Source organism: Prionailurus viverrinus, chromosome C1, assembly GCF_022837055.1.
Source record: "Prionailurus viverrinus isolate Anna chromosome C1, UM_Priviv_1.0, whole genome shotgun sequence".
Classification (NCBI taxonomy): domain Eukaryota; kingdom Metazoa; phylum Chordata; class Mammalia; order Carnivora; family Felidae; genus Prionailurus; species Prionailurus viverrinus.
Genome location: NC_062568.1, coordinates 194,289,589 through 194,307,070, shown reverse-complemented (window position 1 = coordinate 194,307,070; position 17,482 = coordinate 194,289,589). Strand labels below are relative to the sequence as shown.

Here is a 17,482-nt window from a genome sequence, read left to right as displayed (position 1 = left end):
GTCGCTTGCCACAAGGTGCCTGTGAGATAATAAGACGCTGTGGGGGGTGAGGTGGATCCTGGATGTCTATCTTGTTCAGTCAAGAATGGTGGGTCTGCTTTCTCCTCATTGCTGAGGACTAAGACACTCCTGTGTGTGAAGAGTAGCTAAGTAGGATCCTTCTGGACCCAGCTGTGCTCTGATGTCCAAACAAGGGGACCCTACTTCTACCCCAAGCAGGTCAGCTTGCTAACTTTGGGGCAAAACTGCCAAGAGGCCAGCTTCCAGGTTGAGAGCCACAGTTACTTGTCATGTGGCCAAGTTCCTTGAACCCTCTGAGCCCCAGCCTCTTGGTCCATGAAAGGATGACCCCATTCCAGGGTTGTTGGGAAGGTCCAGAAGATCCCAGTGGACCACAGTGCTGTCAGAACCAGGGAGAGGTAGAGGGAGCCGAACTGCAAGTTGGAGGCTGGGTGGGGGCTGACCCATCCTCAGGGATTTGGGGAAACTGCAGGGATGGGCAGTGAACTGGGGCAGCCGGGGGGAGGGCGGGGGCTAGGCCTACCTAAAAGAATCCCTCAACAATGACAAAGCACTTGTTAGACCTTCCTTAGGTACAGAAACTGCTTTATTGGGGAAACCTGACAGGTAGACATTCTTGGTATCATTTTAGCCTTATGACTGCCCCACAACACTGAGGCAGGCTGGGCACCCTATCATGTCTCTTGTGCAGCGGCCAAGCAGATTGAACAGAAAGGACAGTATCTGCTGAGATGACCAGGCCGTCTTCTGTTACCTTTGTCCTTGCAACTGTGGTTGTGTTAGCATCCGGATCACCATCAGCCAAGAAACAATAGAACATAATGTGGAGTGGGCACGGCCCACAGAATTCCAGACAGGCCCTGCCTGCTCCCTAACCCAGTCCATTAAAATAAGCTTCTTTGAGCTGTCACCCTCTCCCTCCCCATCACGGGGAGAGGGAGGTTGGCATGTTTGGTTATGGGGTATATGTTAAGGGGATAGAGATAGGATTCAATCCCAGAAGGTAATTTCGAAGTCTTTGCTTTCCATGACCGAGGCTGCCTGAAGACCAGGGGCAGGAAGGAGCAGGCCCAGGCAGGGGTCAGGCCAGCAGGGGATCCAGGGGGATATGGGCCCAGTGGCCCAGTGAAATGCACATGGTCCAGGAACCAGTCAGCTGAGGCAGGAGGAGCCACGGTGGCCACTGCTTCTGGTCTCATGGTCCAGCTTCCTCCAAAGGGGGTCCTGCTTCCCCTCCTCATGATGTGGGCTATACTCCCAGAAGGAGTTGCCACCACTGGGGCTGGTTGGGGTTAGCAGTACACCTGGAGCAGTGGTGCTCCTGATGAATCTGTGTCTGTGCCCTGGAAGGACGAGTCGTGGCTGGCTGGGTATCCTGAGAAGGGAAGAGGAAACAGGCTCAGAGAGGGGAAGGAGCTCATCTAGGTCCCAGGGACAGGGAAAAGCCTGCTGAGAAGGAGCAGAGTAGGACTTGAGCTTGGGTCAGTCTGATCCTGGCTGGGTGACCCACTCGGCTTCTTGACCTCCCTGAGCCCCAGCCTTGCTGTCTGTAAATGGGTAATGACCTCACTCCCGGGGGCTGGTGAAGACCAACAAAACAGTAGTAGCACACAGGGTAGAGTGCCTTTTCAGCACCAGTGGATAGCACCCCCCGCCCCCTTCACTGTCCTCCCCTACTGGGCTTAGATGCAGCTTCTGAACCCTGTGTTCAGGGACAGCCCCCTGAATGTCTCCCAAGTGAACCCTTTAAGCCAGCCTGCAGGATTGGGATGGGGTCTGGCTGCTCGGGCTTCTGGTCCCTTTCTGATCCCATGCCCACCCACCCCAGGAGGAAGCTGAGAGGGGAGAATAGAGGGGGGTTGCCAGAGGAGACTGTAGGGCAGTGTCCTCTACTAGTCAGGTCAGGACCAAACCTGGGGCTCCATAAGGCCTCAGCTTCCTGGCGATGGCATCTGCAGTGGTCTCCTGGGAGATCTGCACTGTGAGTTCTAGGGAGGGAACAGGAGGGGGAAGTAGTCATTATCACATCCTTTTAACCCTAGCCCCCACCAGCTCCCAGCCCGATGAAGGAGGGGTCACCTACCCCTTGGCTGGGTCAGAGAAACAGTGTTTAAAACAAAGACACAGGCAGTGTGTGTGCGTGTACACACGCATCTGTGCGGTGGTGAGTGGGTAGGGGGTTTGGTTAGGGCAAAGGTCCAAATTCATAATGGGCTCCTGGGTCCTCTTAAGCAGGTTAGGCCTGCAAGTTACTCTGGCAGGTGGTAGCAGGGGACAGAAGGAGCCTCTTAGGGGATGCAGAGGAGTTCAGAAAAGGAGGAAGAAGGAAAAGGAGGAAGAGCAGCAACTGGCTGAAGGGTGGACCCACAGTGGCCCCAGACCCCAGCGCAGCCCTCCCTTGGTCAGCACCTCCTCTGCTCTGCCCCTCAGCCATGTGGAGCTCCACCTACCATCCTGGCTGAGCCCTGAGCCCACCATGGTCTCATGGCCACTGTCAGGGGCGGCAGCAGGGGCAGCACCCCGTGTGGAGCGCCCCTCTGTGGTCTGCGGGCGGGTGCGGCTTTTGCGGGTACTGATGCGAATGATACCACGAACCAGGCGGCCCTCGGCATCCTGCTCATCCAGGTGGTAGTCCTGGGTGATGCTGCTGATAAGGTCCGAGATTTTACTGGTCTTCTCCAGGAACACAGTGTCTGATGTGCACTTGGCCAGCTCGTCGATCTGGTGCACACTGAACAGCTCTGTCAGCTTCTTGAAGATGAGCACATCAATCTCTCGGCTGGACATGGAGCCGCTTCCTATCTCGGGCAGATCCAGGTCCGACTCGTGGAAGGAGTAGTACTCTTCAGAGCCACGGGGGCTGCTGGCAAGGGTGCTAGGCAGGCTGTGCCGCATGGGTGGGGGCTCGGCCAGTGGCTCCTTGCAGCAGGAGTCCGCATCAGGGGCTGGGGAGGTGGCACTGCGGTAGGGATATACAGGGATGCCTTTGAGCTTGACGTCAGGGTAGCTGAAACTGCTACCCATGGTTGACTTGAGCCGTTGGCCATCCCGCTGACCAGGAGGTGCACGGTCGGGACTGGGGGGCACTCCATTGTGTTCTTTGGACCAGTTGGTGTCAGTAGCCCTCTCAGGGGAGTCCCCAGCAGACAAGCAGGGGCTGCCACCCCGCACGCAAGCCCCGCAACGCTGGAGGCAATTCCGGCATCGGCGGAAGCAGAAGGCAGCCCGGCACCAGTCCCACACCCAGGGTCGCCAGAGCAGGCAACAGGCCGGGGGCTCAGCAGCAGCCTCAGCAGAGCCGGAAATGAAGGTAAGGCTCTCAGGCCCATGGTGGCCAGGGTCCTTGGGGTCTGGCCTGCGGGTGCGGCGGCTTGGTGGGGGTTGGGATGGCTCATCAAAAGTCTCCAGGCATAGCTCTGTTGGCCGCTCCCAGGGTCCCAGGCGTGGGGGCCCAGATGATGGGCGGGGGTGTCCGGGGCGGGGCATGGCTCATTGCATGATTTGTTGCAGCCAGGCACCTGTAGAGGAGAGGCCAGAAAGGAGTCAGGATCAAGGGTGCGGTTATGCCCATGAACCCTCACCTAGTATCCCTCCCTCCCCAAGAGGAAGTTCTGTCTCTGGTCTCACCTACACGTCAAAATCTCCTGGGACGTCATGCCCATTGGGATGGCTACTCTTGAAAAACCAGAGGATGACAGGCATTGAAGATGTTAAGTGGGAATGTTTGTAGAATGGTGCAGCTGCTGTGGAAAACTGTGGCAGCTCCTCCAAAAATCAAACACAGAACTGCCCTATGATCTAGCAATTCCAGTTCTAGGTATACACCCAAAAGGACTGAAAACAGGGACTTAAACAGGTATTTGTATTCCAATGTACATACAGCATTATTTGCAATAGGCAAAAAGTGGAAACAATCCAAATGGCCATTGATAGATGGATAAATAAGCAAAACATGATGTATATATACAATGGAATGTTATTCAGCCCTAAAAAGGAATGAAATTGATACAGGCTACAACATAGATAAGCTTTGAGACAAGTGAAATAAACCTGACCCAAAGGACAGATATCGTATGGTCCCACTTACACGAAATATCTAGAATAGTCAAATTCTTAGAGACAGAAAGTAAAATGGTGGTTGCCAGGGGCTGGAGGCAGGGGAAAAGGGGAAGTTAGTGTTTAATGGGTAGAGTTCCACTTTGGGAAGATGAAAAAGTTCTGGAGATGGATGGCAGTGATGGTTACACAACAATGTGAATGTGTTTGATGTCACAGAATTGTATGATTAAATGGCAAATTTTAGGGGTGCCTGGGTGGCTCAGTCGGTTAAGTGGTTGTCTGACTTCAGCTCAGGTCATGATCTCACAGCTTGTGAGTTCGAGCCCTGTGTTGGGCTCTCTGCTGTCAGCGTGGAGCCAACTTTGGATCCTTTGTCCCCCTCTCCCTCTCCCCCCTCATCCATGCATGTGTGTGCTCTCTCTCTCAAAAATAAACATTTTTTTTTTAAAAGGTAAATTTTATGTTATGTATATCTTACCACATAAAAAGAAAAATCCCCTGAGATATCACTTTCTAGGGAATGGTCTCCCCCAGTTTATTCCCACTGTTGGTAAGCCTACGCAGCACAGAGTCTCTGAGGCTACTCAACAAAAGCCTTTCCATGTGACCTGCTACAGAACCTGAGCATTACTACCTTCCCTTTCCCCTCTTCCTTCAATCAGACATGGGGCTGTAACGGTCCCCACGTCAATATTTCAGTCTGGCTCAGATTTGCTCTCCTAGCAATATTTAACACCAAGCCCTCTTTTGCTTCCTTTGATTAGACAAGAAAGCCACAAAACACACCTTCTTTCCCTTTCTGACTTGGTTGCTAGCAAACTCAGAGCAAAAACTTCACTCATTCCACAAACACTGAGGCTGGCCCTATGTTAAGGCACTGTAAAACCAAGGATGAATAAACTACAGACCGTGTTCTTGTGATTCGCTCATGGTTTTGTAGGGAAAACAGATGCTTAAAAGATCCTAAGATGGAACATGTAGGATATATGAGGCATTATTGGAGCGAATAACTATGCCTCAGGGAGTTAGGGAACATTATGTAGTGATATGTTTGGGAAGGTTCTTGATTACATGTAGGGGTTTCCAAGTAATAAACTGGATTTTCTGTGACATTGATCCTTTATCTTTTTCTCCCTGATTTAATGGCACCGAGGTCATAGAACTGGTGGTATGTGAGGAATTTGGGACTGAACATCAGGATATCTGTATTCTAGTCCCAGTTCTGGCTCTAACAGACAATGTGCTTTGGACAAATAAATGCCACCTCTCTAATCAGGGCCACGGTCATCTGTCACCCAGGTACTGTTGAGACTCCCATTCTGGCCACTTCCATTTCTTTCTACTTACTGCAGCCAGGGAGAATTTTAGCAATCTGGAGAAACCTGGCAGACACCACTTTAATCAAATGATCAAAATTAACATCACCGATAATGCGATGAACTGACATCATGTGCCTCCTGATACTCTGCACTAAGAAGGATATGACATTACTTAAGTATTTCTGCCAAAAAAACATAACCTGAATATAATCAGGAGGAAACATCAGACAAGCCCAACTTAAGGGCATGACAACTAAATGCAATGTGTGATCCTGGATTGATCAAGAGGAAAAATTGGAAACTGGGTAATGTGGATAAGTGGTAAAATTTACAAGTAGACTGTATATTATTGAATGGTATTATGCCAATGTTAAATTTCCTGGAGTTGATTACTATGGTTATATACGATAACGCTCTTAAGAAACATACACTGAAGCACTAAGGGGTAAAGGAGCATGATGTCGGCAACCTAATCTCAAAAGGTTCCCAAGAAAATCCGAAGGTTCATGTGTCTCCAGAGAGAAAGGGAGGGAGGGAACGTCAGCCATGGTGGCTAGGTAAGAGGATACAGGAATTCTTTATTCTTGTAATTATTCAATCCACTTCCCCGGCCCCATTCTGCACTCCTTCTCTAAGGAGCCTCCATATCCCCAAGTGGGATGGGAACCTGCCTTCCTACAGCTTTCTGCTGGGCTCTGTCAGCTGGGTCAGCCTTGAACCCATTGTTTGAGGATAAGCCTGTATGACCCCAAGGGGCAGGGACTGTGTCTGACTCCTTTCTGCCTCAGTGTCAGAACAGGGTCAGATACAGTAAGTGCTTCAGGGGACTGACACATTCTGTGTGGCCTTAGAGTAGAATCAGGACCATGGGGTAGAAAGAAAAAGGACTTCAAGCTCTAGGCTGACCAGAATAGGGGTAGCAGCAGTCTCAGGGAAGGGGGTACAGACAGAGACTAATAGATGACTTGAAAGTCCCTCACAACCCAGACAGGCAAGTGGTTAAAAACCTTTGCCTTGGTTTGAGCAATGTGGGGTTGGGGGTATGGATTCATTCAGTCACTCAATTAACAAATATTTAGTGAAGGCCTACTGAATGCCAGACACTGTTCTAAATTTTGGTGGATAAAACAGGCAAAAATTCCCTCACCTCAGTCAGGAGTCTGCATTCTAGTGAATGAGTTAGTTATTGATGGCCCACATTGTTCTATGTACTGTAAATGTATTAAACCAATTTTCACAACCCTATTTGTTGGTGGTATTATTATTATTATTATTATTATTATTATTATATACTATATACCTAGAGGTCCAGATAGGTTAAATAAGTTATCCAAACCACACATCTACTTTTACCCAAGCAGCCTGGCCCAGAGTCTTACTCAATACCTCATCCTATCTGTTACTTGGGAGGGAAAGGGGCAAAGTGGCCAGCTGCCAGCTCCATGGACAAGCCTATACCCACGGAGGGACCACATAGGGAGCCCTCAGCCTTCCAGGCTCAGGCCTTGGATGAGGAGGATGGGTGCGTCTACACTGTTTCAACCACACTGAGCTCTGGGGTATGTAAAACCTTCAAGGGGTTACTGATGAGGGTCTGGATCACTCCTTCTCTACCTCCAAAGCTTTAGGATTTCCTACTATTCATTAAATTCACCCACCAGGGGCACCTGGGTGGCTCAGTCAGTTAAGCTTCCGACTTTGGCTCAGGTCATGATCTCATGGTTCGATTTCAAGCCCAGCATCGGGCTCTCTGCTGTCAGCACGGAGCCTGCTTCAGATCCTCTGTCCGCCCCTCTCTCTGCCCCTTCCCTGCTCACACTCTCATACTCTTTCAAAAATAAACATTAAAAAATTAAAATTAAAAAAAAAATAAATTCATCCCACCAATTATTTATTGAGCACCTACCATGTGCCCGGCACTGTGCTAAATGCTGGAGAAACAGCAGTGAATGGGCCAGAAATAGTCTCCAGCCCAAGAGGGCTTTCACTTTACCTAACACTCAACAATTGTTCTGTAAATGTTATATTTACAGATCGGGAAGCTCAAGCTCAGAAGTGACTTGCCCAGAGACACCCAGATGGAAAGGGATGATACAGGATTTGTATTGTGCTCTACCAGACTCTGGAGCCCATGTACTTTGTTTTGTGCCACATACCTGGAATGTGGGTGAGATGGAGGGGGGGGGTGGTTGGGGGGTTGGGGGGTTGGGGATGGGGAGGGTACTAAGGGCAGTGGCTTGTTTCAGTTTTCCCCACCCCTCTAGGTCCAAACCCTTCTGAAGTCCAACTTAGCCCATTTCCTCCAGGCTCTATCTTCCGCTGGCTGCTGCTGCCCTCACATCCGAAACCCTAAGAACACTGGTCATTTGGTTTAGTGAGGGGAGGGCCCCTGCTCCTGTTGTGGCCTGGGACAAGCCTCTTGGCCTCAGTTTTCTCATCTTTAATTTGGGAGAGATGAGTATCTTCCTGGGCCACTGTGAGGTTTAAATGAGTTATTTCGTGCGGGTTTCTTAGTGTGGTGCCTGGCACGTGGGAGGGGCTCGGTCGCCGGGCGCCCCAAGTCACTGCAGAGGCCCGCCCTACCCCAAACTTCTCATTGATGCTCTCTCCTCCCCTAGTCCCTGAGATCACACACACACACACACACACACACGGGTCGGTCTCTGTACCACCCCCCCCCCCTCCGCCCAAGGTCCCCAGGACAGGCCTCACCCCCGTACCCAGCCTAGTCTTTGCACACCCAGCGGAGACGGGCACCCCAACCCTGCTCGGGAAATAGCCTTCGGCTCTCGCCCCCGGCGTCCCCGCACCTTCTATTTCCTGCCCCAAAGGCTCAGCCCACGAATCCGGCATCCGGGGGCACCCAGTCCCGGGGCAAGGGAGAACCAGACCCGGGCACTGCCCCTCCGATTAGCACAGCCTCTGCACCAGCCGGGGCCCTCGGGGCGAGCTCCACGCTCTCCAGCTGCAGGGGCCCTCCGCCCGCGGGCAGACGCAGCCCCTCTCCCGCCCTGACACCGTTCCTCCGGGTGTGCACGCCCCCCTCCCCCCTCCCGACACTGCCACCCATCCCGGGGCGAGCAGAGACCCCCGACCCCAGCCAGCTCAGCCCTGAGGGCGACCGCGGCCCCCCCACCCCCATTCTGGCCGCCCAGCCCAGACGCCCGCTCAGGCCGCTCCCCGGCCCGCGCACCCCGGAAGTGGGAGGGTGGTGCCCGAGGAAGCGGCCCCGGGACCCTCCCCCGCCCAGGTGTAGCCTCGGGCGGGGGGGGGGGGGGTCTCTCCACACCGGCGCCACCCCGGCCCGCGCCCCCACGGGCCCGCGCGGGGCTTACCTGTCCCGCCAGGTGAGCCGCCTCCGGCCGGCCCCTCCCCCCGCCCCCCTCGCCGCTCACCTGGGGCGCAGGTGAGCGTCTCGCGGGAGCGCTGCACGGGCCGCCGCTGGGGACACACTTCCTGCCTCCGCGAAGCGCCGCCGCCGCGCACCTGGGCCGAGGCCCCGCCCTGGGTGCGGGGCGGGCACCGGCGGCCCGGCTTGGGCGCGAGGCCTACGGACTCCGAGCCGGTGCTCGGCCTGGTCTGGTTAAAGGAGGCGGGTAGGGTGGACCGACGCCGAGGCTCAGTCTCCTCTCCTGTTAAACGTGCAGGTGTCCCAGGAGGCTCTGAGCACCTGGGGAGCGCTGGCCGGTCCTTAAAGGCCCAGCTCGAAGGTCATATCCCCTGGGATGTCTTCCGCGGGGGGGTGGGGGGGCCCTTGGCCTGTCTGGTTTTCTGTTACATAGAACAGGTCTCAGTACTTCGTTAGCAGAGTACTCAGCACAGTTTTGTCCTCTGTCTCCTCCTTTTCTGACTTGAGGACAGAGGCTGGTCTTGTTTCCCAATGCCCCTGGTGCCCAGAGCAGGACCTGGCACATACTAGGTGCGCAGCAGATATTCTCAAGCCAGTGAACCGCTGGGCTCCGGTGTCTTCCTTTGCCCTGAGGTAGAATAGGGGGTGTGCATCATCTGCTCGCTGGTCAGTTCACCTCTATTTGGGGGAATCTGTAGGGGAGGACGACTACCTCTACCCTGGGACCTCCGAGCAGTGTGGAGGAGGGGGCTGGGCTGTGCAGTCCTGAAGGACACACGGCAGAGCGGCAGAGGACACCAAAATGGGCCATGATTACCACATCTCATGGAGTCCCTGCAAGAGGCAACATCATTGGGTGCCGAGAAGTCAGGGCTCAGACTATCCTGGGTTCCTGCTCCCCTTAATAACAACCTAATAATAACAATAGCACGAATAAACAAGTGACTTTCACGAAGCATCTCCGGGACTCAGGCTTGCATAGTAGTATTTAATCCTCCCCCTAGTCTGTGAGGCGGGTCAGGTGTTCTCATTCTCATTCTACGGATGAGGAAACTGAGGCTGAGGAAGGGAGAATGATTTGTTCAGGCAGTTGGGAAAACCATGTGACTTTGGGCAAGGCACTTCCGTCCTCTGAGCCTCATCTGTGGAGTTAATAGTATCTCTCTCTCACTGGGAGAATTAAAAAAGATAATGGATGCAAAGTGAGGTAAAGGATATGGGGAGAGATCTTTAGGGTAAGGATTGGTAAATGGGAGGAATTCAGCACGGCCTAGGCCTCTTCCGCTCCAGAGGTACCAGATACACAACCTCCCAACCCCGGATGGAGATACTGCCAACTAGGAGAGAGCCCTTTGTCTGCCCTGCTTGGGTCCCAAGCCCTCCCCCTGTCCAGCCAGGATGGAATTCTCCTTGGAAGATGATTCCCACAGCAACTGGGGGGTTCCCTTCCCTATCACCTCTCAGGGCACCCTCACACACTGGCACACAGTAGGTGCTCAATTCCGGAAGAATTCAATTCCAGAAACCTTCCAGAACAACTCTTCCCCACCACATCTTGTCCACATTCTCACCTGGGGGCAGGTGGCACACTGTAGCCTCATTTGGAGCCCAGAAAGTGAGTCACGTTGTGTACAGCTGAACATCTGTGTCTCCTAAGACCCAGCAAGTCCATTCCTGGGATGCAACCACAAGAATTGCACACATATGCCAGGAGGCATGTATACGAATGGTAGTAGAAATGCTGTTCACGGTATTGCCAAACCGAAAATGCTCAAATGCCATTGACGGGAGAGAAAGAAATGTGGACTAATTACACAACAGTAGCAAATGAATGAAAGACAACAAGGTGGCCGGATCACGCTGAGATGATATGATATTGAGTGCAAAAATGCAGGTTCCTTGGGGTCTGGCTCAGTCGGAAGAGCATGTGACTCTTGATCTTGGAGTTGTGAGTTCCAGCCTCACATTGGTTGTAGAAATTACTGAAAAACAAAATAGGGGTGCCTGGGTGACTAAGTCAGTTAAGCATCTGACTTTGGCTCAGGTCATGATCTCGGAGCCCCACATGGGGCTCTGTGCTGACTGTGCAGAGCCTGCTTGTAATTCTCTCTCTCTCTCTCTCTCTCTCTCTCTCTCTCTCTCTCTGTCCCTACCCTGCTTGTGCTTTTTTCTTTCAAAATAAATAAGTAAACTTAAAAAAAATAAAATAAACTTTTAAAAATGCGAGTCCCAGAAGAGTAGAGATGGAAAGGTATCTTTTTTATAAAATTCAAATACAACCAGAACTACTATGGTTAGGTATAATATTGGCTTGAACCCCTATGAAATTGCAGGGTTGTGACCTGTTTTGACCTATAAAAATGGCAAATTCGTAAGGCCCGGCCTAATTTATGTGTGAAAAAACTATTTAAAAACAAAACAAAACAAAGAGCAAGAGAATGAAGAACATAAAATTCAGAATAGTGATTACCTGAGGGTGGGAAGGGGTGAACCCATAAGTAGGTTTAATTTTTAGTGATGTTCTAGTTCTCGGGTTGGATGATAGGTTTAAGTACTTTCGCTTTATCATGAATGAATGAAAAAACAGAAATTTATGCTCTAAATAATCAAGGGTGTTGTCCCTTGCAAGGTTCTCAAGGTAACAAAAATGTGAGACTAGAATCTTAGTTTTTCCTCCATTCACTTTTTCATTCTTTTTTTCAAAGGTTATGGTATAATTTGGGGCACCTGGGTGGCTCAGTTGGTTAAGTGACCGAGTTCGGCTCAGGTCATGATCTCACGGTTTGTGAGTTTGAGCCCCTTGTCAGGCTCTGTGCTGACAGCTCAGAGCCTGGAGCCTGCTTCAGATTCTGTGTCTCCCTCTCTCTGCTCCTCCCCTGCTCACGCTCTGTCTCTCTCTCTCTCTCAAAAATAAATAAACATTAAAAAAAATTTTTTAAAGGTTATGGTATAATTTACATACAGTAAAATTTGCCTTTTTAGGGTACAGTTTGGTGAGTCTTTAAAAAGACATACAGTGGGAATGCAAGCTGGTGCAGCCACTCTGGAAAACAGTATGGAGGTTCCTCAAAAAACTAAAAATAGAACTACCCTACGACCCAGCAATTGCACCACTAGGCATTTATCCAAGGGATACAGGTGTGCTGTTTCGAAGGGACACATGCACCCCCGTGTTTATAGCAGCACTATCAACAATAGCCAAAGTATGGAAAGAGCCCAAATGTCCATCGATGGATGAATGGATAAAGAAGATGTGGTATATATATACGATGGAGTATTACTCGGCAGTCAAAAAGAATGAAATCTTGCCATTTGCAACTACGTGGATGGAACTGGAGTGTATTACGCTAAGTGAAATTAGTCAGCCAGAGAAAGACAAAAATCATATGACTTCACTCATATGAGGACTTTAAGAGACAAAACAGATGGACATAAGGGAAGGGAAACAAAAATAATATAAAAACAGGGAGGGGGACAAAACAGAAGAGACTCTTAAAGATGGAGAACAAACAGAGGGTTCCTGGAGGGGTTGTGGGAGGGGGGATGGGCTAAATGGGGAAGGGGCACTAAGGAATCTACTCCTGAAATCATTGTTGCACTATATGCTAACTAATTTGGGTGTAAATTTTAAAAGATAAAAAAATAAAATAAAATAAGTAAAAAGGCACACAGTTGCGTAACTACCACCACAATCAAGATACAGATCAGTTCCATCACCCCCCCCCCCCCAGTTTCCCTAAACCTCTCAGTAGTGAGTGTCTTGGTTTAATCCCAGGCCTCGGCACCCGTTGATCTTTTTTCTGTCTCCATAGTTTTGGTTTTTTCCAGGACATGTTTAGTTGTAAAAGTGCAGAACCGCACTACAAGATCCTAAATCTGTGCTACCTAAAATGCTATAGGTTAATATGTAAGAACATGATGACCGAAGCATCTCAGAACTACTTTCTTTACTTAGAAAGAAAAAGAAAAGGAAGGAAGGAAGATATGATCTTTCCCCCAGAGCCCTCACCAGCTATGTGGCCTTGGAGAAGCCACTGGCTTCCTTCTCCTCTGTGAAATGGCAATGACAATATTTCCCCTTCTGGAGTTTTGTGGAGTGTTTTGCAAAAGGCACAAGTTAGCTGTTATTCTAATCATAGTCACACAGAAACCTCTCTTCTCTGAACCTCTTTCTGCCACACTTTAACACACTGGGCCCTGTTCCCAAGGGCCCTTCCTCCTGCTACAGTACATATTGGAAAACTCCATCGAAAACTGATGACACTTTGGTTGCCTGGGTGTCTCAGTTGGTTAGGCGTCCGACTCTTGATTTGGGCTCAGGTCATGATCTCACAGTTCGTGGGATCCAGCCCTGCATTGGGCTCTACGCTGACAGCACTTGGGATTCTCTCTCTCTCTCTGCCCCTTCCCCACTTGTTCTCTGTCTCTCTCTCTCAAAATAAATAAATAAACATAAAAAAAACCCTGATGACACATGAGGTATATACCCGCAAGGATTGAAAATAGAGACTCAAAATACTTATAGACCAATGTTCATTGGAGCATTAGTCACAATAGCCAGAAGGTGGAAACAATTCAAGCGTCCATCAAGAGATGAATGAATAAACGAATTATGGCATATACATACCATAGAATATTATTGAGCTCTAAGGAATGAAGCTCTGGGGGCACCTGGATGGCTCAGTAAGTACAGCATGTGACTTGATCTAGGAGCTGTAAGTTTGAGCCCCACATTTGGTGTAGAGATTACTTAAAATTAAATCTTAAAAGAATGAAGTCCTGATACATGCTACAGCATAGATGAATCTTGAAGACATTATGCGAAGTGAAATAAGCCAGACACAGAAGGACAAATATTGTGATTCCACTTACATTAAATATTTAGAACAGATTAATGTATAAAAACAGGGATTAGAGGTTACCAGGGGCTGGAGGGAGGGGGCATGGGAAGTTATTGCTTAATGGGTACAGAGTTTCTATTTGGGATGATGAAAAATTTTGGAAATAGATAATGGTGATGGTTGCACAACAGTGTGAATGTAATTAATGCCACCGAATTGTACACTTAAAAGTGGTTAAAATGGTAAGTTTTAGGTTTTTATATATTTTCTTTTACCATAATTAAAAAAAAACAAAAATTGATGACCCTCTTTGAAAACAAAAAAATATACCTTATGGGTCCAGCATTCAGTATAGCAAAGGAGAGAAGTCTACTGGAATGAATTTTCCAATTAACAACCAACCTCTCCTAACTGCTTGCCTTTACAGTTTACAAAGCAAACACTTTTAAATTTGATCCTTACAACAGCCCTAGGTAGGCATTGTCATATTCATTTTACAGATGGGGAAACTGAGGCTCATCAAAGTCCCAAGGCCATACTATGAGCAGTACTGAGTCCTTCTGGCTCCCAGTATCATGCTCCATACTGTGATCTCCTCCAAGCCCTTAAAGCTGTGTTTGGGCTTCTTTCTAAGCAGAAAGGCCTGCCTTTCTAACCAGAACTCAGTTTTGTTCTTGGCCATGACCAGGGGCCATTGTCCTGACCTTCCACTCCCACCACTGTTGCTTTACTCTACTTGATGTCTACTTTTCTGATGTCCTTCCTCAGCCACCATTCAGGTTCCTGGGCTGGTGACAGACTAGGAAGAAGAGGGAGGTGTCAAGACGGTTGGGGTTCTGGCTTGTGCTGCTGACTGGCTGGTGATGACTGAGGAGGGCAAGTTTGGGGTGTAACAGTATAAGCTTGGAGTTAGACTTGTTGAATTTGAGGATTTGCGAGATGGCTAAGGAATAGCACAGTTGTACATGATGTAGATGACATTCAGAGTGGTACTTAGAAGCTGTAAGATGTGCAGCTTGGGTATGGGAGGAGCAGTGGGGTCAGGGGCCTGTGGATCAGGCTCCAGGCGAGTCTGCAGCTTGCCTCTGGTGTGTTTCTCCCATAGGGGCCACTGGGGGGCAGCATGCAACAGAGGAAATTGCCAGAACTTCGGAGACCGGATCTGAGTCGGAGTCCTAGATGTACACCTGTTCAGCCGCAGTGTGAATTTAAGCTCTATGAACATCAGCATTTCTCATCTGAAAATGGGTTTCATGTGAGGTAGGATAGTATGGTGATTCAGAACGTGAATTCTGGCGCCAGAGGGCCTGAATTTGTGCCCCAATTCTGCCGCTTACTAGCTGTGTGACTTTGGCCAAGTTATTGAACTTCTATGTGTCTCAGACAACTTACCTATAAGGTGAAAGTAGCAATAACTTCATGCGGTGATTACAACAGGGCACTTACAACACAGGTATGTGCTAAATAGATGATAGCTATATTACTTTAACCCCTTCTTCCCTCTCTGCCTCTTCAGCCATTCTGAGGCCAGGACTCTCTGAGGCAAGGCCACTGCCTCTGAGAATAAGTAGGAAAACAAATTACTTCTGCTAACCGTGACCACCTGTTGTGTGTTAGGTATATTCGGTGCCTTATTCCATATGATACTCACAATATCTCAGTGAATAGATCCCCAACCCCCATTTTTGTAGCTAAGAGAACAGAGCCTCAGAGTTTGAAGATGCTTGCTCAAGGTCACACAACTAGTAAGTGATAGAGCCCGGAGTTCATTCTGTACAGAGCCTGAGCTGTTCCAGTGGCTCCTCTGGGTACCCCAGAACCTGGGTCCTGGAGGTCGTTCCAGACTCCAGCAGAATGGGGGAATCTCCCCTCAAGAGTTCCCTTCTGTAATCAGCTCCAGTTCTGCTTACCATGTCCCTCCTTCCCAGGGCGAATTCTGAATGGAATAAATGGAATGGAACCAACGAGAAGGGCACCCGTCAGTGTGGAAGGGAACAGAATGGTGGAGGATGAGCAGGATTGGAATATGGGAGTTGAGGCTGTCTCGGCCCCTCTGATTGGTCAGATCTGTCTGGACAGGTCAGACAAGGGGCCAGTGAGTTGTCTCTCCCCTTTCCCTCCTTGGCCAAAGGATAGTGTGTCACGGAGGCTGGAGAGAACCCAGGAAGTCTGGAAGTTGCGCCGGGGAGTGAGGGGCAGTGAGCTGGGGTCTGGGCTGGGAGGATGATGTACCTAGAGGTGCAGCTGGAGCCCTGGGTTTCTTTTTTTTTTTTTTTTTTAATTTTTTTTTCAACGTTTATTTATTTTTGGGACAGAGAGAGACACAGCATGAACGGGGGAGGGGCAGAGAGAGAGGGAGACACAGAATCGGAAACAGGCTCCAGGCTCTGAGCCATCAGCCCAGAGCCTGACGCGGGGCTCGAACTCCCGGACCGCGAGATCGTGACCTGGCTGAAGTCGGACGCCCAACCGACTGCGCCACCCAGGCGCCCTTAGAGCCCTGGGTTTCTAAGGAGCTGGGCTGTAGGGGCTTCTGGAACTCTAGGTTGGACTGTTGGGTGAGAAATCCAAGATCCATTCGACACTGGAGGATTCCTGGGGCTCCCTGGCTTCAGCTGGCACAGCAGTTGCTGGGCCTGGAGGGAGCTGCCGGCTCAGGAGCCATCCTGTACCAGATTGAGGCAAAGGCTGTTTATTTGGTCCTGGGAGAAGTATTTTCTGCACAAGTATTTCCTTGTGCTGAAAGAAACTGTATCCAATTCCCTCAATTTGCTGATGAGGACACGAGGCCCATGAGGGGAGTGGCCTTAGCTGAGGTCACACAGTGAATAAACAACAGGCCCTGGAGGAGATGGACGTCTGCTCCTACACCGTGCTCTGTGTGGTGGCAAGAAAGGCCTGGTTCCCGTCCTGCCTTTATCACCTAGTGGCTCTGTGAGCTGGGGCAAGTGACTCAGCCTCTCTGGGCTTTAGTTTCCACATCAGTAAAATCCATTTATTTTCATTCGGCCTTTTTCTTATCTATCCTCCACATCACCCAGTGGTACTGCTCCCTCGGTCTCTTACACACACACACACACACACACACACACACACACAGGCGTGGACACACAATGGCCGATGCTGAGTCTTCCAGTTATTCACAGGGAACAATAGTCAGCTTGGCCACTGAACCCCACCCCCATTTTTTGGCTCTCCCCCAAGCCAATCTCATATCCCCTGTTAAGCCTTCCTGCAGAGCTCCCAGCTTGAAGGCCGCCTTCCTGAGCTAACCCCAAAGCCTGCCCGAGCCCCTCCGATGCCCTTCACCTCCTCTGCTGCTTTCCCTGTCCCCAGATGGGAGCTCCCAGAGGGCAAAGTCTGGTCTGATTCATCTCTGAGTCCCCAACACTCAGCCCAGGGCAGGGTCCAAAGACTACAGCTGGGAATGTTTGGAGAAGGAGTAAGTGAAGGGAGCCCCTCCGAGCCCTCCCCTTTCTCAGGAGCCCACGACCACCACTGTCCTCCTCCCAAACCGCTGGCATGGCAGAAAGAGCCCTGCAGTGGGGGATCATACAGACCAGGATGGCATATCAGCCCGGGCTGTTCCTAAGTGTGTGAACTTGAGAAATGACCTCACTTCTCCAACACGCAGGGGCACGGATACCTGGAGGCTTGGTTCACGGAGGCCACCAATGCAACTGTTTAGCATACCCCCCTGGGTTTGTGGCCTGAGAAAGTGGGTGAAATTCAAGGGTAGAGGGGGAAAGGACAGGGTTTGCCAGAGGTCGTGGGGTGGTGGTGCAATGTCCTGTCCCCAGAACCTCCCAGATGAGACACCGAGGAGGACAGTGGGCTCGGGAGACCAGCAGCAGTGGAGACACAAAGCCCCGGGCAGGTGTCGTGAGGCACGG

The 17,482-nt window shown here is 50.4% G+C and overlaps 1 protein-coding gene across 2 annotated transcripts; it reads right to left on the bottom strand.

The window, feature by feature from the left end:
• Nucleotides 1–602: 602 nt before the first annotated feature.
• Nucleotides 603–8,858, bottom strand: KDF1 (keratinocyte differentiation factor 1). 2 transcript variants are annotated; one of them, XM_047868919.1, is made up of 4 exons: nucleotides 8,795–8,858; nucleotides 2,472–3,539; nucleotides 1,935–2,009; nucleotides 603–1,396 (listed from the first exon to the last, which is right to left on the bottom strand). In XM_047868919.1, the coding sequence occupies exons 2-4, from the start codon at nucleotides 3,505–3,507 to the stop codon at nucleotides 1,314–1,316; spliced, it is 1,194 nt and encodes a 397-aa protein (XP_047724875.1). In that variant the 5' UTR covers nucleotides 3,508–3,539; nucleotides 8,795–8,858; the 3' UTR covers nucleotides 603–1,313. The 2 variants fall into 2 exon arrangements, with proteins under 2 accessions (XP_047724875.1, XP_047724874.1); XM_047868918.1 differs by having other exon boundaries at nucleotides 8,735–8,835.
• Nucleotides 8,859–17,482: the final 8,624 nt, after the last annotated feature.